Source organism: Thermobia domestica, chromosome 15 (assembly GCF_964235325.1).
Source record: "Thermobia domestica chromosome 15, izTheDome1.hap1.1, whole genome shotgun sequence".
In the NCBI taxonomy this organism is placed as follows: Eukaryota; Metazoa; Arthropoda; class Insecta; order Zygentoma; family Lepismatidae; genus Thermobia; species Thermobia domestica.
Genome location: NC_137468.1, coordinates 68,644,206 through 68,658,896, shown reverse-complemented (window position 1 = coordinate 68,658,896; position 14,691 = coordinate 68,644,206). Strand labels below are relative to the sequence as shown.

General features: G+C 41.3%; 1 protein-coding gene across 1 annotated transcript; it reads left to right on the top strand.

The window, feature by feature from the left end:
* The first annotated feature begins 6,050 nt into the window (after positions 1 to 6,050).
* LOC145671519 (uncharacterized) lies at positions 6,051 to 11,141 on the top strand. The gene has a single exon (XM_081740707.1). The coding sequence runs from the start codon at positions 6,051 to 6,053 to the stop codon at positions 11,139 to 11,141; it is 5,091 nt and encodes a 1,696-aa protein (XP_081596833.1).
* Positions 11,142 to 14,691: the final 3,550 nt, after the last annotated feature.

The window sequence follows — 14,691 nt, the reverse complement described above, 5'->3', positions numbered from 1 at the left end:
GTGAGAAGTCAAAGACGATGGTTCCAAAGTTATCGAAATTGCCCGAAGTTTTCGAATTATTGAAGTTTTCGTGGGAACATTCGAAATTGTAGTGCGATCAATCGGTCCGCACAACTGTCATACTGACTGACCGTGAAATTACACAACAAATGGTTAAACGGAATGGGTGTGGTGCTAGTGAAGTTTGAGATATCTTATTCTCATTAGGAATTTAAATATTTTTCACATGGTGGACTCCCTAAATCAAATCTTAATTTCTTTCCTATAACGTAATGAGAACAAGTAAAAGTTAGCATTTAGTGTTCTAGTTTCAAAATCGCCGAAATCCAGGGATCAAATCCTAAGATCGTCTATTTGTAGTAAGAACTGTTGTTCCACGAATTAAAAATTATATATCAATTTTACTGGCGAAAAATCTAATTGTCGATCAATTACCATTCATCCGACTAAATTTTTCAAATCCCTTCTCAACACATTATTAAATAACATTGCACAACATTATTAAATTATTATATATTGAATAGTATTTCAAAATTCCCGTACATTTCACACGACATTAGATCAAACAATGCATTGCTGGTATTTTACTTGGGGCGCAGATTATTGCAGCACACTCTGTATTTGGTAACCCTACCTTCAAAGGATGTTTTGCTGTTAGTTCCACTTGCGGCCACGACCCGCTCACCGCTCGCTCTACCTGTAAAAAAGATGGTGCCCAGTTTGTCATATACTACAAGAATCATTCGAAAAAAGATGGGGCCCAGTTTGCTCCCTCCCCTTCATTTTCCATACTAAGCTACAAAATTACCCAAATTACCCATGTTCCCCCGGTGCAATTTCGATAATTTTGGTACCGTCGTGTTTGTCTCGTCACATACTACAAGAATCTAGCGAAAAAAGATGGGGCCCAGTTTGCTCCCTCCTCTTCATTTTCCAAACTAAGCTACAAAATTACCCAAATTACCCATGTTCCCCCGGTGCAATTTCGATAATTTTGGTACCGTCGTGTTTGTCTCGTCACATACTACAAGAATCAAGCGAAAAAAGATGGGACCCAGTTTGCTCCCTCCCCTTCATTTTCCAAACTAAGCTACAAAATTACCCAAATTACCCATGTTCCCCCGGTGCAATTTCAATAATTTTGGTACCGTCGTGTTTATCTCGTCACATACGACAAGAATCAAGCGAAAAAAGATGGGGCCCAGTTTGCTCCCTCCCCTTCATTTTCCATACTAAGCTACAAAATTACCCAAATTACCCACGTTCCCCCGGTGCAATTTCGATAATTTTGGTACCGTCGTGTTTGTCTCGTCACATACTACAAGAATCAAGCGAAAAAAGATGGGGCCCAGTTTGCTCCCTCCCCTTCATTTTCCATACTAAGCTACAAAATTACCCAAATTACCCATGTTCCCCCGGTGCAATTTCGATAATTTTGGCACTGTCGTGTTTGTCTCGTCACATACTACAAGAATTAAGCGAAAAAAGATGGGGCCCAGTTTGCTCCCTCCCCTTCATTTTCCAAACTAAGCTACAAAATTACCCAAATTACCCATGTTCCCCCGGTGCAATTTCGATAATTTTGGTACCGTCGTGTTTGTCTCGTCACATACTACAAGAATCAAGCGAAAAAAGATGGGGCCCAGTTTGCTCCCTCCCCTTCATTTTCCAAACTAAGCTACAAAATTACCCAAATTACCCATGTTCCCCCGGTGCAATTTCGATAATTTTGGTACCGTCGTGTTTGTCTCGTCACATACTACAAGAATCAAGCGAAAAAAGATGGGGCCCAGTTTGCTCTCTCCCCTTTATTTTCCATACTAAGCTACAAAATTACCCAAATTACCCATGTTCCCCCGGTGCAATTTGGATAATTTTGGTACCGTCGTGTTTGTCTCGTCACATACTACAAGAATCTAGCGAAAAAAGATGGGGCCCAGTTTGCTCCCTCCCCTTCATTTTCCAAACTAAGCTACAAAATTACCCAAATTACCCATGTTCCCCCGGTGCAATTTCGATAATTTTGGTACCGTCGTGTTTGTCTCGTCACATACTACAAGAATCAAGCGAAAAAAGATGGGGCCCAGTTTGCTCCCTCCCCTTCATTTTCCAAACTAAGCTACAAAATTACCCAAATTACCCATGTTCCCCCGGTGCAATTTCGATAATTTTGGTACCGTCGTGTTTGTCTCGTCACATACTACAAGAATCAAGCGAAAAAAGATGGGGCCCAGTTTGCTCCCTCCCCTTTATTTTCCATACTAAGCTACAAAATTACCCAAATTACCCATGTTCTCCCGGTGCAATTTCGATAATTTTTTTACCATTGTGTTTGTATCGTCACATACTACAAGAACCGAGCGAAAAAAGATGGGGCCCAGTTTGCTCCCTCCCCTTCATTTTCCATACTAAGCTACAAAATTACCCAAATTACCCATGTTCCCCCGGTGCAATTTCGATAATTTTGGTACCGTCGTGTTTGTCTCGTCACATACGACAAGAATCAAGCGAAAAAAGATGGTGCCCAGTTTGCTCCCTCCCCTTTATTTTCCATACTAAGCTACAAAATTACCCAAATTACCCATGTTCCCCCGGTGCAATTTCGATAATTTTTTTACCATTGTGTTTGTCTCGTCACATACTACAAGAATCAAGCGAAAAAAGATGGGGCCCAGTTTGCTCCCTCCTCTTCATTTTCCATACTAAGCTACAAAATTACCCAAATTACCCATGTTCCCCCGGTGCAATTTCGATAATTTTGGTACCGTCGTGTTTGTCTCGTCACATACTACAAGAATCAATCGAAAAAAGATGGGGCCTAGTTTGCTTCCTCCCCTTTATTTTCCATACTAAGCTACAAAATTACCCAGATTACCCATGTTCCCCCGGTGCAATTTCGATAATTTTGGTACCGTCGTGTTTGTCTCGTCACATACTACAAGAATCTAGCGAAAAAAGATGGGGCCCAGTTTGCTCCCTCCCCTTCATTTTCCATACTAAGCTACAAAATTACCCAAATTACCCATGTTCCCCCGGTGCAATTTCGATAATTTTGGTACCTTCGTGTTTGTCTCGTCACATACTACAAGAATTAAGCGAAAAAAGATGGGGCCCAGTTTGCTCCCTCCCCTTCATTTTCCATACTAAGCTACAAAATTACCCAAATTACCCATGTTCCCCCTGTGCAATTTCGATAATTTTTTTACCATTGTGTTTGTCTCGTCACATACTACAAGAATCTAGCGAAAACAGATGGGGCCCAGTTTGCTCCCTCCCCTTCATTTTCCAAACTAAGCAACAAAATTACCCAAATTACCCATGTTCCCCCGGTGCAATTTCGATAATTTTTTTACCATTGTGTTTGTCTCGTCACATACTACAAGAATCTAGCGAAAAAAGATGGGGCCCAGTTTGCTCCCTCCCCTTCATTTTCCAAACTAAGCTACAAAATTACCCAAATTACCCATGTTCCCCCGGTGCAATTTCGATAATTTTGGTACCGTCGTGTTTGTCTCGTCACATACTACAAGAATCAAGCGAAAAAATATGGGGCCCAGTTTGCTCCCTCTCCATTATTTTCCATACTAAGCTACAAAATTACCCAAATTACCCATGTTCCCCCGGTGCAATTTCGATAATTTTTTACCATTGTGTTTGTCTCGTCACATACTACAAGAATCTAGCGATAAAAGATGGGGCCCAGTTTGCTCCCTCCCCTTCATTTTCCAAACTAAGCTACAAAATTACCCAAATTACCCATGTTCCCCCGGTGCAATTTCGATAATTTTGGTACCGTCGTGTTTGTCTCGTCACATTCTACAAGAATCTAGCGAAAAAAGATGGGGCCCAGTTTGCTCCCTCCCCTTCATTTTCCATACTAAGCTACAAAATTACCCAAATTACCCATGTTCCCCCGGTGCAATTTCGATAATTTTGGTACCGTCGTGTTTGTCTCGTCACATACTACAAGAATTAAGCGAAAAAAGATGGGGCCCAGTTTGCTCCCTCCCCTTCATTTTCCATACTAAGCTACAAAATTACCCAAATTACCCATGTTCCCCCTGTGCAATTTCGATAATTTTGGTACCGTCGTGTTTGTCTCGTCACATACTACAAGAATCAAGCGAAAAAAGATGGGGCCCAGTTTGCTCCCTCCCCTTCATTTTCCATACTAAGGTACAAAATTACCCAAATTACCCATGTTCCCCCGGTGCAATTTCGATAATTTTGGTACCGTCGTGTTTGTCTCGTCACATACTACAAGAATCTAGCGAAAAAAGATGGGGCCCAGTTTGCTTCCCTGTAACCGAAAAAAATATAAAAGTGGTGCTAAAAAGCGAGATCACAAACGAAGATGTGATTTACAAAAAGCTGCATCTGACCCAAAACAACGTAGGCTATTTGAATCTGTGAAGCCCCAAGAAACAAATGAGCATGATGTGACTCATTCGAGTACTGGAGGACAGTTGCCAGGTATTTTTTTGTTTTGTTTTTCTGTCTAAGGTGTTTATAAATTATAATGTATACACCACGTGTTTGGATGATTTCAGTCAATTTTAGCTTATCTTTTATGGCTATTTTTACTTGAAATTACACAACTTTAACAGGCGAACACGAAATTAACTGAACTGTTTGCTGTCGCGTAGTGCTTTCAAACGGGTCAGATCAGGCTTTCATGGGTCAGGGGTCGAGTCAAGCCTGCTTGAGACACGGGTCGGGTCAGGTCACCTACGCTAGGGTCAGGGCTGCTTTAGCCGCTGGTCGTCTCGGATCAACTTTCTTATGCGCCGTTTCGGCTAAATCCTTCTCGGGTCGAGAGGGTCGAGTCGAGTTTAACGTCGACCCTACCCGATTCATGACCCGAATAGGTTTTAGCCAAAACGACGCATAAGAAAGTTGACCGAGCCGACCTGTGGCTAGAGCAGCCCTGACCCGAAGTGTGACCTAAGGAGGTTCGACTCGAGCCCTGACCCGATGAAGCCTGACCTGACCCGTTTGAGAGCACTAGCTGCTGGCACTGGGCTCAGTAAGCGTTGGTGTAAATTCTAAAAATGCTGAACACTTATGCTGTCAGTCAAATAAGTGTGTATATCGTGTAAATGTTAACTTCTCTTTAGTTATTTAAAGTTAATTTAAAATAAAAGTGTAGTAAAATGTAAAAAATATTTGTGGTATGCAAAGTAGGTATTCATATGAAAAGAGAAGTTGGGGCCCTGCCGCCGGCCCTGAATAGGCTACATGCCCTTATTCCATTGTAATACATATGAAGAATGCCAAGTACATTTTTTACATTTTTATACAGTGGGCCCTCATTTCAGTTTAGCAGGGTGGGCCCTATGGTTGCCAGTCCGCCCCTGATGTTAGGTACCATCCCGACATTTGCCTAGTGTGAATGTGGAAACCCTTACACAGGATGGCTAGCCTAAAAAAGTTTTTATACGTACATTTTCGGCCGAGTGTCCCACCGGGAGTCGAACCCGGAGCCGCTGGCACAAAATATTCTCTTTTAAGTATGTTATGCGTAATTTTTGGCACTTTTCTGGAATATTGTGGTATATTGCTGTCAGCACTTCTGTTCGGGCCGATCGCCCTTCCTTGAAGATCTGGTCCTCAAATAGTATTTTTTCCCTCCTGCAGAGGGCTCCGGGGTTCACTTTTGTCAACCCTCGGAATTTCTTTCTTTTGAGCGGACAAGTGTGTTTTTAAAAAAGAGCCGTTAGACCAGTTGCTTTTGTGTGTGCGCGTCCCTATGATGTGAACGTGTGGTCGTCGTCGTGCCTACAGTGTTTTAGTGGACAATACCGCTTCCATAGTTTGAATTTAATGTGTTCCTACAGTCACAATTATTTCTTTGGTCCAGTTATAAATAAATATTATATATTCAGTTACAGAATCTTCTAATTTAAATATATGTACATAGCAAAATACCTTTGCTTGGTTCGTACACATTTAATGGTCCTCCGGTCGTGGATCAGTGTAGGACACAGTCATTACAGACAGAGTGTGAGTGATTTCAATTAAAACATTTTGTGTCGTGCGAACAAATAACTATGGAAGCTCTAGCAATCAAAAAACGGACTCTGAAAGCGAAAATTACGCGGGAGGAGAAAGCGATCGCTGCTTTATCGGCAACAGAAACCAGCTTCATAGCGGTTCACCAGGGAAGGGTCAGTGACCTTCAACAGGATTGTTCGAAGCTTCTGGATGAGATTGCAACCATTTCAAATGATGAGCAGTTTCAAAAAGAAGAAGAAGAGCTAGCAGAGATGGACAATCGATTACTGAAGATGTGTGTGGTGCTAAGGGATTTACAAGTTGTGGAAAACAGTTCGGTTTCTTCTTCAGAAACAAAGCATAGTAGTGAGGTGAAATTGCCAAAAATACAGTTACCCACATTTACAGGTAATTTGTTCGAGTGGCTTTCCTTCCACGATTTGTTCGTAGCATCAGTACACAGCAACGATAAATTATCTGGTGCTCAAAAACTGCAATATCTAAAAACATCCCTGAAGGGGGAGCCAGCCCAACTCCTTCAGGCGATGCAAATTACGAACAGTAATTACAAAGAAGCATGGGACATTCTGAACGCGCGGTATCACAATAAACGTGAAATTGTGAACTCAATTCTCAAACGCTTAATTACGCAACCACCCATCCAACAAGAATCGGCAACGGCGTTGCGTAAATTAATTGACACAACGATGGAGTGTACTCGATCGCTGAAAGTGCTTGAGCAACCAGTGGAGCATTGGGACGCGGTTTTAGTTTATCACACCGCGGATAAACTAGACAGTGAGACTCGAAGACAGTGGGAACTTTCGTTAAATTCCAGTGAACAGCCATCTTTCGACAAGCTGGCGGCATTTCTGGACAACAGAGCCCGCGCTCTGGCTGTTTCGACCAATGGGAAGACTCGACACTCCGCAAGCAGTGATACAGTGAAAAACCGCGAAAAGAGGCTTGCATCTTCTCATGTGACAACTGAACAACAGACCCAAAGTTTGTGTGAACTGTGTAATTCAAACCATCCACTATACAGGTGTTCCGAGTTCGTCAAACGTTCAGTGGCGGAGCGTATCGCTCTCGTGAAAGAAAAGAAATTGTGTTTCAATTGTATGCGCAAATCTTGTCGGAAGGACAGTTGTTCATCCGGAAATTGCCGCAAGTGTGACAAAAAGCACAATACAATGTTACATTTCGAACGAGATGATGCGTTACCAGAGCATGATTCTAGTGTCACGTCACATTTTGCTTCCGAAGCAAGTGTGCCGCATGTTCTGTTGTGTACAGCGATTGTGAAAATAAAGGGAAAAAACAGTGTGTCATATCCCTTCAGAGCTCTGCTAGACTGTGCGTCAGAGGCTAGTTTTGTAACCGAAAAGTGCGTGGAAAAGCTCGGACTACAAAAAATAAAATCCAGTGTGGTGATCTCGGGCATAACGGGAGCAGGAGTAGGATCTGCAAAAGCGATGGTGGACTTGCAGTTTCAGCCGTTTGGTCAGATGAACGAAACGTTCGAAACAAGAGCGATTGTAGTGACGAAGGTAACATCTGATCTCCCAAAGCAACCCTGTGCCAGTGCTTCACGTTGGCCACATTTGAAAGGGTTAAAGCTAGCGGACCCCACTTACAATATAGTAGGCCCCATTGACGTGCTTCTTGGAGCGGATGTATTTCCATTATTAATGCTCAGTGGAAAGCGTGTTGGACCACCGGGTACACCCGTAGCTCTAGAGACTGTTCTTGGTTGGGTGCTTTCTGGTAACGTAGGTACCACAAGTGGAGCCGTAACAGTGGCGGCATATCGTGCGTCATGTGAAGTGGACACAACTCTTCGTAAGTTTTGGGAGCTAGAAGAAGTTACTCCCAAAAAATACTTGTCCGAAGAAGAGAAGAACTGTGAAAAGCATTTTGCAGATACTCACTACCGTGACGAATATGGTTGTTATGTAGTGAGATTACCATTCAAGGAGAATGCATCGCCTTTGGGAAAATCACGTGACATTGCAGTCAGAAGATTGTTACATTGTGAACGCAAGTTAGCAAAACAACCTCAACTTCAGGAACAATATCGTGCGTTCATGGAAGAATATCTGAGGTTGGGGCACATGGAGCTTGTTCCCCCAGAAGAGAAGAACGTGGCACCTGAGAAAAGCTGTTACCTCCCCCACCACGCAGTTCTAAAACCCACGAGTTCAACAACAAAATTACGAGTGGTCTTTGACGGCAGTGCGAAGACAACATCCGGGGTTTCTCTAAATGAACGGCTAATGGTGGGCCCGAAGCTACAAGACGACGTTTTCCCACTTTTGGTGCGATTTCGTGGACATCAAGTGGCCTTATGCGCGGACATTGCCAAAATGTATCGGGCAGTGATAGTAAACAGAAAAGATGTTGACTTTCAAAGAATAGTGTGGCGCAATTCCGCGAACTCTCCTGTAGAAGACTACCGATTATTAACGGTGACATACGGAACTGCCTCTGCTAGTTTTTTAGCTACTAGGTGCCTCCAACAGATAGTAGCAGACGAAGGTGAAAACTATCCCTTGGCAGCAAGTGTACTAGTGAGGGACTTCTTCATGGACGATTTTCTGGGTGGCTGTGAAACTGTGCGCGAAGCGATCGAACTCCAACAACAGCTAATTCAGTTGCTGGAAAAAGCAGGCTTCGAGTTGCGAAAATGGGCATCCAGTGAACCGGAAGTGCTAGAGGCCGTACCGTCTCATATGCGCGAAGTGTCTGTGCCGTTCAAGTTCAACGATGACAACACCATCAAGACCCTCGGAGTGCAGTGGTCGCCAGTCAGTGACGAGTTTGGGTTCAGTGCTTCTCCCCCCTTGCAGCGTGACCTGTGGACGAAGCGCATGATACTATCTGAGATCGCCAAAATCTTCGATCCACTTGGTTTCCTTTCACCGGTAACCATCAAGGCGAAGGTGCTTCTGCAGTCGTTGTGGAAGGAAAACTTGGGATGGGATGAAAACCTACCTAGTTCAATGTGCGCAGAGTGGGAAGAATATTGCAAGGAACTGTCGCTATTAGAGGAAGCAAAGGTTGCGCGGTGCATCATACCTCCCAACACTCGAAAATGTCAAGTAATTGGCTTTTCAGATGCCAGCGAGCGGGCTTATGCTGCAGTGGCGTATTTGCGGGCCGTGCTTTCAAACGGAACGGTCAGTGTGCAGCTAATTGCTGCAAAAACTAAAGTGGCTCCAATTAAAACTGTTTCTCTCCCTCGATTGGAGTTGTGCGCTGCATTATTGCTGGCGAAGTTGCTCAACGCAATCTCAAACGCTCTTGTGTTTGAGGTGCAAGAGGTAAAAGCATTTACCGATTCACAGGTTGTGTTAGCATGGATTACTTCTTCCCCTGACAAATGGAAAACATTTGTGGCGAATCGTGTCGCGGAAATCCAAGAAACAGCTCGTGCAGCGGAATGGTGTTTTGTAGACGGCTTGCAAAACCCTGCTGATTGTGCCTCCAGGGGTGTGAACCCTAGTGAATTATTGTGTCATTCATTGTGGTGGAACGGTCCCAACTGGTTGTATGATGCAGTGTTGCCAATGGCTGCAGGACCACCCCTCATATCTGACAAGGTGACGGAAGAAAGAAAAAAGTGTGTCAGTGCTATGTGTGTAACTACAGTGGATGATATCACTAGCCGTTATTCATCTCTGCTGAAAGTGAAACGCGTTGTAGCCTGGTGTCGTCGCTTTGTCTACAACTGCAGAAACCCCCTTCAAAAGCTTCAAGGCCCATTAACAGCAGAAGAGCTGGAAGGTTCTTTAAGGTGTTTAGTGAAAGAAGTTCAAAAGCAAGCATTTCCTGAGGAACTGGAATGTTTGAAAAATGGCCAACCCCTCCCACCTAAAAGTCGTGTTTTGTGTCTAACTCCTTTCATTGATAGTGATGGGCTTTTGCGTGTTGGAGGAAGACTGCAAGATGCAAAAATCACTATAGACAAAAGACATCCGGTTTTATTACCAAAACAGCACAAACTCACAGAGCTTTTAATTCAGAGGGAGCACCTCAATACGCTCCACGGGGGTCCTCAACTAGTTTTGTCACTTCTTCGCGAAAGATTCTGGGTTGTTGGTACGAGAAATTCAGTAAGAAACATTATCCGAAAATGTGTAAGGTGTCATCGGTTCGAGACCAGAACAGAAACTCAAATCATGGGACCATTGCCCCCGGCTCGTGTAAACCCGAGTAGATGCTTTTCTCACACAGTTGTAGACTATGCGGGACCATTGCTATTGAAAAACAGTCATGGGCGAAGCCGAATGAAATACAAAGCATACATCGCTATTTTTGTATGTTTTGCTACTAAAGCAATACACCTTGAGCTAGTGTCTGACGCAAGCGGTGCGTCATTTTTAGCGGCGTTAAAACGCTTTGTATCTCGAAGAGGGCTCCCTAGTGATATGTATAGTGACTGCGGCAAGAATTTCGTAGGAGCGAATAAAGAACTCAGAGACCTGATCCAACACAGTGTGCATACGAAGGGAAACCAGCTGACTTCGTCCTACCTGAGCGAAAAGGGCATAAGATGGCATTTCAATCCCCCCTCTTCCCCTCATTTTGGTGGTTTGTGGGAGGCTGGTGTGCGTAGTGTGAAACACCATCTTAAAAGAATTGTGGGTAATGCAACTCTGAGTTATGAGGAGATGAACACCATCCTGACCCAGATTGAAGCAATTTTGAATTCACGTCCGCTTATCCCCTTATCTGAAGAACCTAATGACCTATCTGCGCTAACACCGGCACATTTCCTTATAGGAGAACCGATGCTTGCTGTTCCGACACAAGATTTCACCTTGTCAAAAATGTCCCACCTGAAGAGATGGCAATTAGTGCAGCAAATGGTACAACACTTTTGGCAGCGCTGGTCTCAAGAGTATTTATCCCGTCTACAGCAGAAGCCAAAGTGGTGGACCCGACGTGATAATCTCAAAGAAGGAGACTTGGTGCTATTAAAGGAACCTCACCTCCCCCCTCTACAGTGGAGGCTAGGTCGTGTCAAGGACATCCATAGTGGTAGCGATGGTCTTGTGCGAACTGTCACCGTAAGAACAGCCGCTGGGGATTTAAGGCGCCCCATTGTGAAGCTCTCTCGTGTACCGTTTGATGCAAACAGATAGATATACTCTGCATTCAAATATCAACATTTCATATTGTGTTTATGATACTCTTATTCATATTCCGTGTTTTGATTTTCATTTTTTTTTTCTTTTTCATGTTGTGCTTATATTATTTATCTCATATTTAGTGTCTCGATTTTCTTTACTTGTTTATTTTGTATATACATATTGGGTTGTTTTCTATTTTGTTGCATTACATTTCTTATTATAATATTCATGTTCTTGAAACGCGAGCATTTCAAGGTGGGGGCTATGTTCGGGCCGATCGCCCTTCCTTGAAGATCTGGTCCTCAAATAGTATTTTTTCCCTCCTGCAGAGGGCTCCGGGGTTCACTTTTGTCAACCCTCGGAATTTCTTTCTTTTGAGCGGACAAGTGTGTTTTTAAAAAAGAGCCGTTAGACCAGTTGCTTTTGTGTGTGCGCGTCCCTATGATGTGAACGTGTGGTCGTCGTCGTGCCTACAGTGTTTTAGTGGACAATACCGCTTCCATAGTTTGAATTTAATGTGTTCCTACAGTCACAATTATTTCTTTGGTCCAGTTATAAATAAATATTATATATTCAGTTACAGAATCTTCTAATTTAAATATATGTACATAGCAAAATACCTTTGCTTGGTTCGTACAACTTCAATTTACTACTGTTATTATTATTTTTTTTCAGAACTGTAATGTGGAGCGCGGCAGGAAGTTCCTGATTAATGTTAAACCAATTCATTATTATCCTGTCATAACAAAGAAAAATGCAAGGTTTGTAAATGAGAGCGCTCATGAGCGTGCTTGTTTTTCGTCAGTGTTATCATGAGCTAACTTGTTCTGAAAATTGTGAGTGTGAATTGTGTTTAACTCCAAATGTACTGTAAGTGAGTTTGATGTTTAAAACCACGCTCAGCACCTAATACTGTCTTCCTAAACTAATGTAATTGTCCATTTGAACGTTTGCTGTTGTCTGATCTCTGATAAAAGACTAAGTACAAGGGCGCCCATGTTGTGGTTTCCAAGGGGGGGGCAAGTATAAGTGACATTTCAGATATAGTTTCAAATTTTGCTGTAACTATTCTAAAAATTCAATTGAGTTTTCGATATTCTGAAGTACAATTTCTTCAAGGGGGACGAGCGCCCCACCTTGCCCCCCTAATGGGCGCTCTTGACTAAGTACTAATTTCTTATTTAAAAAATGATACAGGTTAGGGAGGTTAGCGCTAGAAATAGCTCGAAGCGACTATTTCGAGTAATACAATATTTTTTAGTTGGCGGAATTTATATTTTTTATTTTTTTTAAAAAAAAAATCAAAATTATAACAAGATTATTGTGTACAAATCAAAGACAGAGAAAATATCTTGCCTTGTGTATGATTGTAAGAAATCAACAGAAACCTGTAAGTTCTGTGGAAAAAATCATCTCGATATTTTAAAAAATCAATTATTTCTTGAATTTCTTTATGTAATAACAAGATGTAAGTAGTAGGGCCAGATGTTTCACATTTTTTTTTTTTGCATTCTTTTTCTTTCCATTGTAAACTTGAAGCTTTTGTAGCTTGAAGCGTCTTCTGCATTAAATTATTTATTTTTTTTTTTTGCAAGAAACAATTTATACATTATCAGAATTTCGTTCTTTTTAAATAACAAAACTCATCTCTGCAAAACTTATTGAACGTCCTTTGTATATATTAGGGATGGTCAATTCCGGAATTTAGAAAATTCCGAATTTGGGGGAAATTCCGGAATTTGGAAAATTTTCAAATTTAGGAAAAACTCCGGAATTTAGAAAATTACGGAATTGAGAAAAAATCTGGATTTAAAAAAAATCAGAAATTTTTCCAAAATCCAGAATGTGAAATTTCCAAATTTTCCGGAATCCGGAAAATTTTGGTTATCCTCAATGTATACAATAGATAGATATAGAGAGAATACATTTGTTTTCAGCCTGTATAAGTAGAATTGAATCCGGAATCTGGTCTACCTCCGGATATAAAATAAGTCCTGACATTGACTGATCAACACCTAGATAACATTGTTTAAGCTAGAAACTTGAAATTTCGATAATATTTAGGACTTGTTAGGGTAAAGTAGGCCTACCACTAAGGAAGTTTTACTTTTATTATTTGATGTGGAAGAAGGTGAAATGGGGTTTATTATTTTCCTATGATACAGAGGTTCATATCTCGGAATCCCTTTTAAGGTTAGATACATGTAATTTCATATTTGGACTTTTCATTTCAGATAATTAGACACGAATTTAAGCGTTTTTTGTTTTAAATATTTAAGCAAGAAAGGAAGAAAAAAGGGGTGGGCTTGTTCACTAGATGCCTATACGAGACATTCGAATGTTCAACGAGACTTCGACTTCAGGAAAAACACAGTTGAGAATGCTCCATGAGCATTGCCAGCACGAAGTTGAAAAGAATTATTTTTTCTTATTAACTTCTACGGGCTTTATACCAATTGTTCTATGCACTTTATTATTATACTCATTAAACAATTTTTGTAATATATCTATCCATTTATAATTTCCTTGAGTACTTAATTATTTCCACGTTTTGTTTAAAAGTTCTATTAAATCGTTCTACGATATGTTGTTTTACGAAGACACATGCTCAAAATGGAGGGCTCAAAATTGAAAATTCGCAAAATATCATTTCTCTATGACATGCGGTTCCCGAAATATGACTATTTAAATCTCCCGAAATCCGAAATTTTTGGACCAATATTTGGGGAACGGTGGCCAGTTGGACAGTGGCTACCGGTTACTATTTGGTACCAAAATGTCCACTATTTTCTTAGGTATTGATCATCACCAATAGGATCTCTCTATGACTTACGGTTCCCCAGGTATGGCTCCTTAAATCTTCCGAAATCGAAGTTCTGGGGAACGGTAAGAGTGACGCGAAAAATTTCACCACTTTCTCACAGATTTTAATGCTCTATCGAATGCAGGATTCAAAATTGAAAAGTTCGCAAATAACAGATACACACACACATATATACACACCGAACGAACTTTTAAAGTTCGTTGAAAAAAGGAGGGACGCAAATTATTGCCCGCAGAACATGTGGGAGCGTTTGCAACTTAGTATACATTACAAAAGTATGATATCACCTACATGACGTCACTCACATTGGCACTTAGTCAGCATATTTCCTGTTCCACTTCTGGTTTTCTTTCAATAACCACGCATTGGTGCATTGTAATGTAACGCACCAGTGAAGCAGACTTGCTAATTACGTATACTCTTTGATAGTTTAAATCCTAACGTAGAAGCATGAATCTTACCTTCAGTTTTATTATTATTTAATCTATATACTTTCTCTAATTTGAAATAACGTGAGTTCATGAACGTAATGCTACAATAAATGAGAATATTATATAAGATGCGTGAAATAATTATAAAACTAATGTTTTTTTTAAGCTTCATTATTACACATTCTACATATTTCTCAACTGCATTATATCCTAGTCATTTAATTTCATTCTCGATAGTTTGGGACACAGTATTGCAAATACTTCGTTATCTTACCGGTTATTATCTTAACTACTACACAATAACAGC

Coding starts and splice junctions, on each gene's coding strand:
- LOC145671519 (XM_081740707.1), top strand. CDS start 6,051: ATGGAAGCTCTAGCAATCAAAAAACGGACTCTGAAAGCGAAAATTACG.